Source organism: Stegastes partitus, unplaced genomic scaffold (genome assembly GCF_000690725.1).
Source record: "Stegastes partitus isolate 25-593 unplaced genomic scaffold, Stegastes_partitus-1.0.2 Scaffold603, whole genome shotgun sequence".
Classification (NCBI taxonomy): Eukaryota; Metazoa; Chordata; class Actinopteri; family Pomacentridae; genus Stegastes; species Stegastes partitus.
Genome location: NW_007578334.1, coordinates 281,172 through 295,438, shown reverse-complemented (window position 1 = coordinate 295,438; position 14,267 = coordinate 281,172). Strand labels below are relative to the sequence as shown.

Genomic DNA, 14,267 nt, shown 5'->3' with positions numbered 1-14,267 from the left:
AATACAGTAGCTTAAAGGACTTCTTTGAGTCTTAGTCCTGTTTGAGGTAAAAGTGAGACTAATCTCAGAAGCTCAGGCTTTCAGATTGCTGGGTTGAATCTTTACCTAAAAGCTCCACATCACTATTAATGTGCGTAAATTCTTCATTCATTTATCTTCTGATGTGCACTCTTCTTAGGCTGAGCTTGTCCTCTGAGAGGGAAAAAGACCGGATTGCCGCAGGATCAAAAATAATCTGCTTTTTTAATCCTATGGTAACCACATCTGATATTACACGGAATTAGAAACAGTTTCCATGCAAGTTCCTGCACTGCAACAAACGCCCATGTTAACAACTTTAGTCGTACTGCATCAGGATGACATCGAACTGATTCAAGATCCATTACGGAGCACACACGTGTGTAGAGGGAACATGTCCAAATTGATTTTTTTCTGCAAATTTTTCATCGTACAGTTGCTAAAATGGATATTTTTTGCAGTGCCGCTCAGAATTATAAAAGATAGTTAGGATTATGTCGACCTACTGATTGACTTCTTTTGCAATTAATGAGGCAATTATGCATTTCTGTGATTGTGGTGAAGAGTTTTCTTTGATACAAGCCCCCAGTTACCTCTTAGAGAACCAACTTATTTCTTTTTCAATGGATGAGCGTTAAATAAAAAAAAAAACACATAATACGATACCAAATAATATGAATAGGAGAAGAAGTAGGGCCATGTAAGGGAGTTCTGTTCAACAGAAATAACACAGTACATTAAAGCTACAACATGGAGACGGAACGCAGTATGTAGTGGATCTACAAAAGTGCACAACTGACTTTCATAAACAAGTAACACAATTATAATAGGTACGGCAAGAAGTCTCTTTTGACTAGAAGTATAATAACACTCCAGAGGGGGAAAGCAAAGTGTTCTTCAACGTCCTCACTATAGAGCATCCATTCAGTGAATCATTATCTGCCCAATGTAGCAGTCACAAAACCTCATGTACCTTGGCCTTGAGTTTCTGTGGACTGTCCTCTGCTGATGGTTCTGTGGAGCTGAGAGAGAAAGAAAGAAAGAAAGAAAGAAAGAAAGAAAGAAAGAAAGAAAGGATGGATGGAGGGAGCAATGAAATAGAGGTCAGTGCTGACAATTACTGTACCACACATTCCTGCATCAGCAATCATTAACCACAGTTGACACGAAAATCTAGAACTGCTGCAGAACATTGTCCTGCAGTTTAGTGTTCATTAGATGGTGACAAGAAGGACAAGGACAAGACAAAGGAAAATAGCAGTAGGTACTCTGATGTAATGATTTTTTTTTACCTGTTTCCAGGAGAGGCTCTGGGATCTCTGTCCTTCACTTTGGTTTTCCTGAGAGAGGACCTGAATACAAAAGGTAAAGTGAGAAAGTCATCGATTTTTGGTTGTCATGTTATATTAAACAGACACTGTCCTGAGCTTTTCTGATTATGAGCTTTTAGTAACCATTAATGCATTGCTGACTATGCTGAAGAGAAGTTATTGCGTACCCAGGGATCCATGTAAAAATGACAGCTGTCTCCTGCAGGTTTACTTTCTCATCACTTGTACGACTTTTAGCATCATCACTTAAAAGCACTGGAGCCAGTGGTCCAGATTGGGGATCAGAATCAGGGTGATCAAGGACATTTTTTCATTGATCTGTATCCGCACAAACCTACATCCACTGTGAGGCATCTTAAATGTGAAAATATTTTTTATAAACACAGCATGAGCAATAAATAACTAATACATTTGTATTACAAAGTAAGTATGTTGGACTGTCCTGTGCCAACATTTTAAGCCACTGACACGCCCGCAGAAGGAACTGAAACATCAGAACAGTCTTCTAATTGTTTCCAATGTAATTTAAAATATGCTCGTTGGCTGGAGGTCATTAAGCGCCACAGAAGACTTTGTCATGATAGACCTGTAGTAGCTTAAACCCCTACAATGCTCTCTGCTTGCCAACACACAGCTGCTACCTAAACAGTAAGAGGCTCCATCTGGTGGTGAAACAAGGTACTACAACTAATCTACAATGTATATATAAAAGTGTATCATCTTGGAAAAATATACTGGATCAGGACCTGGTATCAGCACACACTAAATGTTAAACAACTAGGATTGGATTGGGGGCAAAAAAGCTTGAATGGGACATCCCTAGTCCAGATCGTACCTGCCGCTGAATTTTTTTTTTAACTTCTTCAAGAAAAACTGAACATAAACCATATTCTGGGCCTAATGATCATCTATCAACTTCTTTGATGCATTGATGTACTCCAAAAGACTACATGGCAATGCATTTGCAGTCTTACCCAGGGTCCAGAGCTTGTCTGTGCTCCTCCAAACTGTGAGATGGACTCAACCTTGCAGGAGACTGAGAACCTATAAAGACAAACAGCCCGCACTGAGATTACTCCTATTTCAAGTCATGAGCTTACATGGCGAAAGAGAAAGATGATAATGAGATAAATGTGAAAATTGGAGCAGTAGATAAGACGTAAGTGAAAAATTTGGGATTGGCACAACTGATGCAAAAAAAATAAAAAATAGTGTGGAGATCGTCATCCTGCATCATGAGGGCGCAGGTGAACTAACCCTGCAGTGTTCTCCTGGGGGAGCCCTCCACACTGCCAGGAGGCCTATGGACTGCTGCTCCTCCATCACAAGAGGCCACGCTACGAATGGAACCACAGCGACTGTGGGCTGGACTGCCGTGTCCTTCGAAGACCTAAAGACACACAAAAAAGAACGATGAAGTCAGAGCAAGAGCAGAAAGAAACATAAGGAGGAGCAGAAATAAGATGAGGCTGTCAGATGAATGAAGGAACAAAATCGGGAAATTAAACACAATTGTGATCGACAAAAATGAATGAAAAGAGAGGAAAGGAGAAGCCCAGAAGTAGTTGCACAGAAAAGAGGACGAAATAAGTGCAATCAAAGAATAAGTGATCTGAGCAGCCAGAGCTACAGACTAATCTGACAGAAGTCACTTGACATACTTTCACCATTTTCTAATTCCTTGCCCTCTTTTCCCTTGGACTGCCTCGGTTTCTGTGTCTCTGCCAATTCTGATCCAGTTCTCGAGTTGTTTATCTAATCTGAACTCATTCGTGCTCTAGCTGAGTTAAGTGACAGCATTATCCAGACGAGAGCCTTTCATCCAGAAAAAAAAAAGAAAAAAAAAAAGACTGTGGCTGTTATTATCACACTAGGAGAGACAATAAGTTGTGACAGCACCACAGACTCAATTAGAGGAGCAGAGTAACACACAGCAATTAATCCATTAAAAGGAATGAAGTGGAATGGACACGGGTTAAAGACACACAAACATGCACATGCACTAATTAAATACTCTGTGGTGAAATTAAAGACATATTAAAGGTAAGAGTAGAGAATAGCGATGCTTGCTTGATTAAACATCACATCTGTCCGCATCACATCTGGCGGATATTTCAACAGATGTTGTTTCACTAAGCAAAGGTATGTGCGTTAATACAAACCTCTCCTTCTGTGGAGCTGATGCTGTTTCTGGCAACTTCTCTGCAGCCCTTCTTTTTGCTGGGTGACTGTGAAGAGGCCTCCCTAAGGTCTACAGTCACACAAACAATTAGAAAAAGTCAGCAACAACAACAACAACTGTTAGACTAGCAGGGTAAAAGACACAGTACAGTGCATTGCTTCATCAAAAGCCCTCAGTTATAAGCATGTTTTCTCTCGTTTCAGTTGTTATTTTGAGGCACTTAATTTGGCCTGAACCCGGTGTTGACACCCACACTAAATACGTCTATTACAAAAATCATCAACTCAATTAAAATATGAAATCTTCCCCCCAAGAGTCACACTATTAATTAGGCAGGCAATCATCATTTTTCTGCTCATTCCCCGAGTGCACATGGAGATGCCTTCACACGAGAGAAAGACTGAATCACTCGAATTTAAAAAAAGATCATTTCAGCAGATCCTGTCTTCTCCTCCCACACGCGCTTGCTCTCCTTTATATCCTGCTCCAGCTGCATCCCTCAACCCCCTCGTTTTAATATTGCATAATGGCTTGCATCATTCGTATCAGTGCTGATCCAATCACTGTTATCCTGTCTGCGCTGAACAGTATCAGATATGGCGCTTCTTTTGTGCGCGCTCAGTTCTGTCGGATACAGTCGCTGAAATAAAGCCAGTCGAGCTTAAAAAGCCTTGAGGAGAACAAAGCCAGACAGATGTGCTCAAAATGGATTACTGGCTTGTTGTTGTTTGCAGCGGTCCAAAGTGAAACTGAGGTCAGGAGAGCAAGTGTGTGTGAAGGTTAAGGCAGCAGGGCAGAGGAGGATTTGTGATGTGCATAAGAAATGCTGGGAGTGCACTGTGTCTGCAGTGCATTTGTGGTTTTGTGTGTGTTTTTGCAGCCGTTATGTTTACAGTACAGAACGAGACAGTGCAATGTTTTAATGTACTTCACAAGATAAGAACAGTCAATAGACTGCAGGAATTATAAGAAAGAAAGCTTATGGCAACACTGTTGAGGTACATCATGAGTCATCTTAAGGACAAAAAACTTCTCTTGGTACTTTAGTTACGCAAGAAATGCAGCAGAGAAACTTTGAAAGTTAATTCAAGATCACATTTTCAGACGCATATATGCAGAAGTTAATGTTTGTTAGACTCCACTGTATTTGTTTTGCTTGCTGTCCTGGTATGTAATTTCTCTAACGCACTCATGGCGCTGACATGGCATCTGTGAGATGTATTACTGTGTGAATTTTGTATTATGCGTTTTGTCTTATTTGTCTGGTTTGTTTGCTCAGTGTTCTTCTGTCACTGCGTAGGTTTCAATTGTCAACTGCCAGGAGACTGCAGAGTCTAACTCAATGCATCAAACAGGAGCATTTATGTTTAATGTCGTGGGCTACACCGTCCCTTAGACATAAAATATAAAATAAAATAAATAAATAATAAAATAAAATAAATAAAAATCTCATCCCTTACTCTCCTATTTGAGTTGTCACTATTTTAACTGAATAAAAGTGTGATACTTGGGGAAATGTGTATGTTAATCATAGTCTTAAGTCTGTTCAACTAGAGCCAGGAGAACTAGTTAGCTTAGCTTAGCTCAAAAACAGAGGAAGGCAACTTCCAACCAGCACCTCTAAAGCTTTATTGATCAATCTGCACAAAATCCAGAGTGTAAATATGACAACGTGTGGTTGCCAAGCAACCAACAGAGACTTGACAGAGCCCTGCACACGACCCCCAGCAAAACCACAACTTGTCTCTTGCATTTCAGTTTTTCAACAGATTATATAAAACAAAACAATGTATAAGGGCAACATAGTGATGCAGGGGTTGCACTGTCACAGCAGTGAGTGGATATTTTTCCAGATGCCTCTTCCCACAGTCCAAAGACTCCTACAGGAGGTTAATTGGTGATTCTAACTGGCTGTAGGTGAATGTGAGCTACACTGCTGTTGGTCTCTTTGTGCTAGCCCTGTGATGGACTGGAGAGCTGTTCAGGGGTCAACCCGCCTCTCGTTTAATGATAGACTCTATATCCCCCTGCAGCCCTCTGCAGGATAGTGCTACTTAATGAGCTTTGGAGGAGCTGGTCGGCAGTTTTTTTTGCTTTACCCTCAGACCTGCCATCCTATGCTAGGCTAGTTATCTGCTTCTAGCTCCACCTTCACATTTACGTGCATATGTCTCATCTACCTCTTAATAAGTACACCGAACAATGTGAAGTGTGAATTATTATCCCAGCAGAGAGCAGTCCCCTCCCAAACACACCTCTGGCTTGCATTGCAGCTCTGTTGGGGCTGCACTGCTGAGCGCTGAGCCTCTCAGAACTGTTGCTGTTGTTGTTGTTGACCTGGATCCCGTTCTGCTTCATCAGCTGCATTAGCTCGGACTCTAATGCTGCAATCTGTAGAGAGAGGAACCACATAATGTTAATCAGTCGTAGGCATTTACCTGTCAAAACAGCTGCTTTAAAGCACTGAAACAAAAGATGTCACGAGGAGAGCACGATTCAAAAGTTTGAAATAATGAAAGTCTCCTGCAGGGGTTGGCCACGTGAGAAGAAAAGCAATGTATTCAAACCAACAGCACAACTGTACCAATATGTAGGTTGAGTCAAACATAGCGTTCCTGTCTTGTTGTAGATTTGACATGCAGAATATACTGTTTTCCTCGACTCTACTATGCTGCACTATTCACCCTTTGCAATGCAGTGCAGTAGGACAGCGGAGGAATGAGTGTTCAGAGTGCAGAGTAACAGTAAGGGACAGTCCGGTTGACTGCCCGTTCAACCGTGGAGAAAGGCACAACTGCCATGATTAGCGTTTTATTTATTTGTCAGAGTAAAGACAAGAAACGAGGGGAGAGACGGGAGCATGGCATGCAACAAATGTCTTCCAGTTGCAAATCAAATCATGGATGTTGTGGTCATATGGCACCTTAACCAGACGCCCCCGCGACTGTCAAGCTCAGCAGAAAATCAATGCAGAGTTTGACAAGAGGGCCCTGGAGTCCAGCCACTGTCACGGCACAACGAGGAGAGAAAGTGTCAGAAGAAGCACATGTGCTCTTTTTTTAAGCCCTCGAGAGACAAAACAACACAAATCGAAAGCTGTTACTGATCTTTTTTAATTATGCTGATTATCGGGTCTAACCCTCTGAACCAGAAGCAGTTTCTGGGCTTTTTTTACGTTTTTTTTGCTCCTGTTAAAATTGTCCTCACTGTGGGCTCATTTTTCCACTACAATAAAAAGCCCTCTATTGCAGCGCTCTTCAACCTTTTCTGCACCACGGACCAGTTTTAAACAAGAAAATTTTCTATGGACCGGTCACATAGCAAAAAAATAATCGTTTCAGTTCTTAAGACGTGTCATAAACAAATAAAATGACCTGTTATTGCTAAATATGTGTTTATTTTTTCTTCAGCATCAAGTCTCTCCCATGGTTCAGAGAAGCTCTCCTCAAACGTTTTTTTTTTTTAATGAATTTCGGCAGTGGTTAAACCGACGGCTTACTTTTCTGGGCGGGGCATAAAACTGACAGTCGAGTGCAGGAAACAAGCACAGACGGAGGAAACGGGAAGACGAGCTCGTCATTTTTCAAAACAAAACACCCTGCAGACTCCGCTGGAAATAAAAATAAACCAATAAAACTTTTTTATTCTTTCTGTGCGGCCCGGTACCAAAGACCCACCGCCCGGTACCGGTCCGCGGCCCGGTGGTTGGGGACCGCTGCTCTATTGGAACAGCGTAAGTAGAGAGAACTCAAAAATGTATTCTGTGCAGTATAACAACAATCCGGACCCACGTCACGTAAAAAAAAAAAAAAAAAAGTGACAAATTGAAAACTTATTTTCTAAAAATTGAATCCCCTTGAATCAACATGTGCAACCTTTTTCCAAGTACCCACAGACAGAAGCAATACTGGAAAAAATGGTGACTCTCCATACTATAGATATTTTACTGCTCATATTTTTCATATGTTTACATACTTGTCTTCTATCTATTCTGTGTTAACACAACCTGCAGTTCAGGGTAGTTCAGCCAAATAGTCCCTGAATTTTTGTCATGTGACGGTTGGTCACAGTGTAGACAGTAACAGCTTCTCAGTTGCACTGAGGAGAGCTGAATTTTTTGTTTTTTACCAAAAATTGTTACTGCAAACACTTCATTTTTGATTAGTTTTTAAAAATTAAACATGCAGCATTAATTTAAAGCTGAGATTTAGGCAATAATCCAAACAGAATACAAGCGAACAGTTTAAGTAAAGACTGCATATTCTTGGACTATTTATGGTTTCTGACTAAAAAAGAAAACATGTAATTTTGGTGATTTTTTAAAAGATAAAATGCCTTTCAAACTGGATGGTGGGTGAAAGGCTTTTCATCAGATTATGTTGAAGGATTGTTGTTTTCTTTAAGGCCAATATTCAGAATTTTGCAGAGGTGCAGAGGTACACAGGCGTGACAGAGATGACAGATGGACAGAAGAAGATTTTCAAAAGATGGTTCACCCTGACTTGCAGTCCCTGGATCTCAGCCAGGTGAGCTTTCTCAGCCTCCTCCAGCCGCCTCCTCTCTGCATCCTCCTTCTGGATGAACTCCACCTCTCTGGAGGAACAAGAGGGAGAGAGGAGTGTAATGTGCTGAGTAGGTGTGCGTTAACACAAGAAAACGCGATACATTTACAATACATGTGTGTGTGTGTGTTCATGTTTCACTGAGTGTGACAACAGCGGCTGCCTCTCGCTCAGCTGTGGCGATAAGGGAGTCGAGGCTGTTTGAGGATGTGAGTGTGACTCATTTCACCCTGACCCTGCTGTTCAGAGCAAACACACACACACACACACACACACACACACACGCACAAAATACGCGAATCTCCACCCCAAAGAAAAATAAATGCAGCCATTTTCTCATGCCTGCTTTGCCCTTGGTCTGCGAACTCGCTGTCTCTCCTCTGAGGCTCAGTCCCCAGCCACAGATCAGCATGGAGAGTTTGTTTCATCAGTTTGCTTCCATTTGGCCTGCAGGGGCAGAGCCAATTAGAGGCAGGCAGAGTGCAGCTGAGCAGGAGAGGTTGTGATGGGACTGACCAAAGAGATCAACGTACAGAAAACAGGAGAGCCGCACTGCATTAGAATGGAAACTCATTTCTTTTTGTTGAGAGGAAATAAGACTCTAGTTCACAGATGGAAGTACAGGATAGTATTTTTTGTGTTTGGTGAAATAAGTAAGAGTGGTGGTAAAATAACTGATGAAAGTGTTCATCTGAATTGTTTTAATGAAAGCGTGTGTTTAATAGCAGGACTGAAGCAATCACCTCATTTAGGGAATTAGTTTAGGTCTAGGAGGCAGGTAAATGGTGCTACTTTCTGAGCTGTTGAGGGCTGCTCTCAGCAAGGTAAGAAGACAGGGTTGGTTGAGAAGAAGTGAGCTGACTTAATAATGCTGTAGTCAACAGCAGCAGCAGAATGCTCTGATTTGGAGTGAAAGATGACTTTAAGTAGCTGACAGGACAAAATCTACTAAACTTTAGCCTCGCTTTCCAGTGAATTTAACCTATCTAGACGCACTGCATGGAGTTAAATTTTCTTCTAACTTTACAGCCATTTTTGAACTTTGGCACTGTCCCATGTTTGTATCAAACAAACAAGACTTTCACAGAATAAACTGGAGTGTTATGTTAAATGTCTCTGAATCCAGTGCTGCTGCCGAATGCTTGAATTAAATTCAGATATTACTCTATTTAGAAAGCATGATAAACTTGGGTACTACTCTCACTTTTCTACACGTGCAGCAGACATTCATGTTGAAACTGAATCAGCAACATGAATGTATGTAAATAAAAAACATTATCAGTGGCCTAAAGTCCAATCTAACTGAGCTGCCATGACAGTAAAAACAACCCTGCTTGGTCACAGTCAGAAGTCCATCATGAGCAATTTAACTCGGGTTCACTCACTTCTGCTGGAAGTCTTTGATGAGTTTCTTGGCTTTGTTATACTTCTTCTCCAGAGCCTGGTACTGGGCCTGGGCCTCCTTCAGGTGTTCGTTGACGGTGTGGCAGAGGGTCTGCGCCTCGATCCAGTAGCTCTCCAGCTTCAACATCCTCTCCTTGTTCTCCTCGATACTGGCCTTCAGCTGGCTCTTCTCCTTCTCCCAGCGCTGCTTCTCCCTCTCCACCGACGCCAGCTGCAAGGGAACAAAACCAGCTTTATTCAAAACGTGTGGACTATTACATACAGTCGTTCTCAAATGTATTCACACCCTTCCATTAAAGAAAAAGAAAAATTCACAATAGTCACTCAAATAACTAAAAACCGAAAAATGTAATAAAAAATAAAAATTTGCTAAATTAGAATATAGTGAAATGAGACATTGCTTTTGAATTGTGGCTGAAAAGAATAATTAAAAAAAAAACAAAACTGTCCCAGACAAATTGAAGCACTTTGCTGATGAGCAGTGGGCCAAAATCAAAATACCTGTCAGCAAGTGCAGAAGTCTGACTGAGAGTTACAGAAAACACTTGATTGCAGTGATTGGCTCAAACGGTTGTTCAACAAAACATTAGTTTACGGGTCCCATCATGCCTGTTTTTACAAACAGGCAGCTGTGGCTCAGGTGGTAGAGCAAGGTCGGAGGTTCGATTCCGCCCTGTAACCTGTGTGATGTTCTTGGCCACCTCGCCTGGTATAAATGCGTATGAATGGATTGTTTGAGGTGGTGGTCAGAGGGGCCGTAGGCGCAGAATGGCAGCCACGCCTCTGTCAGTCTGCCCCAGTAGTTGTGGCTACAATCATAGCAACCAACACCGGAATGAATGTGTGTGAATGAATAATCGACAGTGTAAAGTGTCTTTATGTAGCGCCTAGAAAAGCGCTACATAAATCTGATCAATTATTATTATTTTAATTATTTCTGTTGAACCACAATTCAAAAGCAATATCTTGATTTTCATTAAATTTTAATTTATTATGACTTTTGTCAATTTCAACTTATGTCAGTGACAGCTGTTTTTTTCCTTCTTTAATGGGAGGGTATGAATACATTTGAGGACGACTGTAGGACAGCGTATTAAATCAATGCTGAGAGCTCTTTGATAAGGTTTTTTTTTTTTTTTTTTTNTCCCAGCGCTGCTTCTCCCTCTCCACCGACGCCAGCTGCAAGGGAACAAAACAAGCTTTATTCACAACGTGTGGACTATTACATACAGTCGTCCTCAAATGTATTCACACCCTTCCATTAAAGAAAAAGAAAAATTCACAATAGTCATTCAAATAACTAAAAACTGAAAAACTTAATAAAAAATACAAATTTTGGTTGAAAAGAATAATTTAAAAAAACAAAACTGTCCCAGACAAATTGGAGCATTTTGCTGATGAGCAGTGGGCCAAAATCAAAATAGCCGTCAACAAGTGCAGAAGTCTGACTGAGAGTTACAGAAAACACTTGATTGCAGTGATTGGCTCAAAGGGTTATTCAACAAAATATTAATTTACGGGTCCTATCATGCCTGATTTTTTTGTTTGTTTGTTTTTACAAACAGGCAGTTGAGGCTCAGGTGGTAGAGCAGGTTGGTCAATGATCGGAAGGTCGGAGGTTCGATTCCGCCCTGTAACCTGTGTGATGGTCGTTGTGTCCTTCGCCACCTCGCCTGGTGTAAATGCGTATGAATGGATTGTTTGAGGTGGTGGTCAGAGGGGCCGTAGGCGCAGAATGGAAGTCACGCCTCTGTCAGTCTGTCAGTAGTTGTGGCTACAATCATAGCTACCAACACCGGAATGAATGTGTGTGAATGAATAATCGACAGTGTAAAGTGTCTTCGAGTGCCTAGAAAAGCGCTACATAAATCTGATCAGTTACTATTATTTTAATTATTTCTGTTGAACCACAATTCAAAAGCAATGTCATGATTTTCATTGAATTTTAATTTATTATGACTTTTGTCAATTTCAACTTATTTCAGTGACAGCTGTTTTTTTCCTTCTTTAATGGGGGGGTATGAATATATTTGAGGACGACTGTAGGACAGCATATTATATCAATGCTGAGAGCTCTTTGATAATGTTTTTTTTTTTTTTTTAATTTTCCAAAAAGGATATTGTGTTTTTGAATAAAACCTTTTCTATTTTACCAAATTATGTAGTTGGTTCCTCATTAAAGTATCAGCAGGTCAATTTTCTATTGCATGAAAACACCTCATGAAACATTAAACACGTGAACCTAAAACAATATAAAATTTTCAAAACTGGAGGTAACACACAGATTGTCAGGGTCAATGCTTCATATAGAACCTTTTAGAGCAAAGACTCAAGTCAGAGCACATTACTTCATGTAAAAGTGGAACCATCATTACTCTTAAAAACGCACCGCTTGATTTGATCATATTGACTTACAATACATTAATTTTGGAATTACTCAAATTAGGTCATTAACATTTAACAGAGTGTATAAATTATGCACTTTAGACGTCTATGTAGCATAACTGCACGCACGTTAATGCGCACTCAGAGAGCTTTCAGGCTGCAGGAAGGGAAACAAATAGAACGTTGTGTTTTCACTTTCTTACTTGAGAGATCGTTGCAACACTAAACAAAAGACACAAAGCTACATATAAGATTTGTACAAACTGTAATTAAAGTATTCTAGCAGAAGCAGATCCACTAAATAGCCTTAATAACTGTTTTTGTAAGCTAATCTCCTTCCTATCACCACACAACAGACTTCTAAGCTTTCCCACCAAGCTTGAACTGCTGCTTGCCCCACTCTGCTGTCCTACATCCTTTTACAAACTGTCTGACAAACTTCTGCAATTTGTAATCACACCCAGCTCCGCTCGCTGACAGTTTTAATCTCTTACCTTGTTTTTGAGCTTCTGGATCTCGGCCTCGGTCACTGTGTGTTTGATCTGGAGCTGTTGGGAGCAGAGGCGGAGAAAAAGAGAAGACGGGAGAGAAAAGAGAGGGCGGTCAGATAATCAAATGCATGGCTGCGCAGGCTCTCTCTGCTGTCGATACCGTGTGACGGACGGAGGCAGCCGACCCTGTCCTCCCCTTGACAGAATCCCAGCTCCGGCACTGACACACACTCTCAGAGGAGAGGCCAGGAAAGCAGAGTTATACATAAATAGCTAACTAGTTTTAAAAACTAATTTAACTTGACATTAAATTTAAAATTTCATAAATTTTTCTGACCAAAAAAGAAAAAGTGACTTTTCCTCTGGTGCAGAGTCAAAATAACATTAGATGGATACAGAGTTGCAGTTGTACGTTGAAACGAGCAGTCATTCAGACAGATGTACAGACAGGATGTCACATAATGACAGAGCAGAAATAAAAAAAAGAGGAGATTGAAAGTAGGAGCATAATCTGGAACAAGAGATGCTGTAATGGGAGCAAATGAGAGATCTGAGTGAAAAGGGAAACACAAGAAGATTCGACGCAAGTTTGAACAAAGAAAGTATCGACACTGATAATACTGTTTTTTCACCTGAAGGTGGGATTCACAGTTCAGTATGTGTGTCTCAAAACATATGTTTATGTGTACGGCGTGCGAAGACAGTTTTGCTTGTTGTAATCCGTCCTCCTATTGTGTAATGGCTGCTAACATCCTTTCCCAACGTACTGCCAATGATAGAAATTAATGCAACACCCAACTACCACTCTGCTATGGCAATTGTTTCTAAATAGTGTTTTATAGGGTTGTACAAAGTCTTATAATACATGTCTTGAATGTCTTATGGTATATATTGCTGCTGCACCTCAGGAGTAGCTCTTTAAATTTCATTGTACTTGTATGATGATAACAAAGCATTTCTATTCTATTCTATTTCTAATGATATAATTCACAGGACTGCTTTTGCGCTAAAATGCAAAATAAATTAAGTGTGTATCTTCCAATGTTAGTCTTTTTTTGTACAAGATTTTCTCTACTTCTGCATGAAATGTAGTCTTTTTGGAAATTCTGGGATCTTGACGAGGTCTCTGTGATTCTGAACAAAGCTCAGCCATGCAGTAAGCTTAAATTGGGTCTGGCAGGAGGGAAGACGGAGAAAGAAATGACTGTCTAAAGTCAGCACATGCCAGGATAATACCTGTTACAGACTGAGCCCTGTGGACCAAACAGTTTCTAATGTGAAGAGCGATGGGATCTCCTGTCTTCATGTAGGAAGATAATTAAGAGCACGAGACAGAATTTGCTGCTGTGTGTACGAATCAGTCGATATCTAGTGTGTGCTGACAAGTGAACTAATAATTGCTCTGGTTTTAAACTACAATCACATTTTTTAATTTCCAAGTCGCCTGGCTTCTACAGAAAAACGACAACCTTTTAAACATCGACGTTAAAAGATACACTATGGGAAGGAGAAGTCAAGATAGAGAAAGGAAGAGGAATGGAATAACTTTATACACTCTGAGATCAGGAATGATATTATATTTTCACTTGATACCCACTGCAGTGCCTGTGGTGCAGCTACAGTCATTTGTTAAATGTGTCATAGAGCTTTGTTAAAACTCTACAGAAAACCTGATTGTGCCACAGCGTAACAGTGCTGGAGTGCTCAATCAATACTGCTGGCTTCTCAGCAGCCTAAAAAGCAAAAATGAGTTAACCGTCAGTAAATTTATGTTCCCTTTTATTGGTGGAGTTTTAAAGGTGAGCTTATTGTCAAAGAGTTTCTACTCTCTGAAGCTGAGTGTATGAAGAGTTGCCAAGATCAGGATACAAACTGATTCAAATGCAGGTTTAAA

At 40.6% G+C, this 14,267-nt stretch overlaps 1 protein-coding gene across 3 annotated transcripts in view; it reads right to left on the bottom strand.

Annotated features, from left to right (window-relative positions):
• ppp1r9a (protein phosphatase 1, regulatory subunit 9A) overlaps positions 1–14,267 on the bottom strand; it is a 61,941-nt gene that overhangs the window by 6,021 nt on the left and 41,653 nt on the right. For all 3 annotated transcript variants that reach the window (XM_008289281.1, XM_008289282.1, XM_008289280.1), the window contains exons 8-16: positions 12,377–12,430; positions 9,479–9,708; positions 8,028–8,124; positions 5,787–5,922; positions 3,512–3,600; positions 2,607–2,739; positions 2,324–2,393; positions 1,311–1,370; positions 992–1,040 (exon numbers count right to left, since the gene is read on the bottom strand). In XM_008289281.1, coding sequence (XP_008287503.1) covers positions 992–1,040; positions 1,311–1,370; positions 2,324–2,393; positions 2,607–2,739; positions 3,512–3,600; positions 5,787–5,922; positions 8,028–8,124; positions 9,479–9,708; positions 12,377–12,430 — 918 coding nt within the window. The remainder of the gene's footprint in view (positions 1–991; positions 1,041–1,310; positions 1,371–2,323; positions 2,394–2,606; positions 2,740–3,511; positions 3,601–5,786; positions 5,923–8,027; positions 8,125–9,478; positions 9,709–12,376; positions 12,431–14,267) is intronic.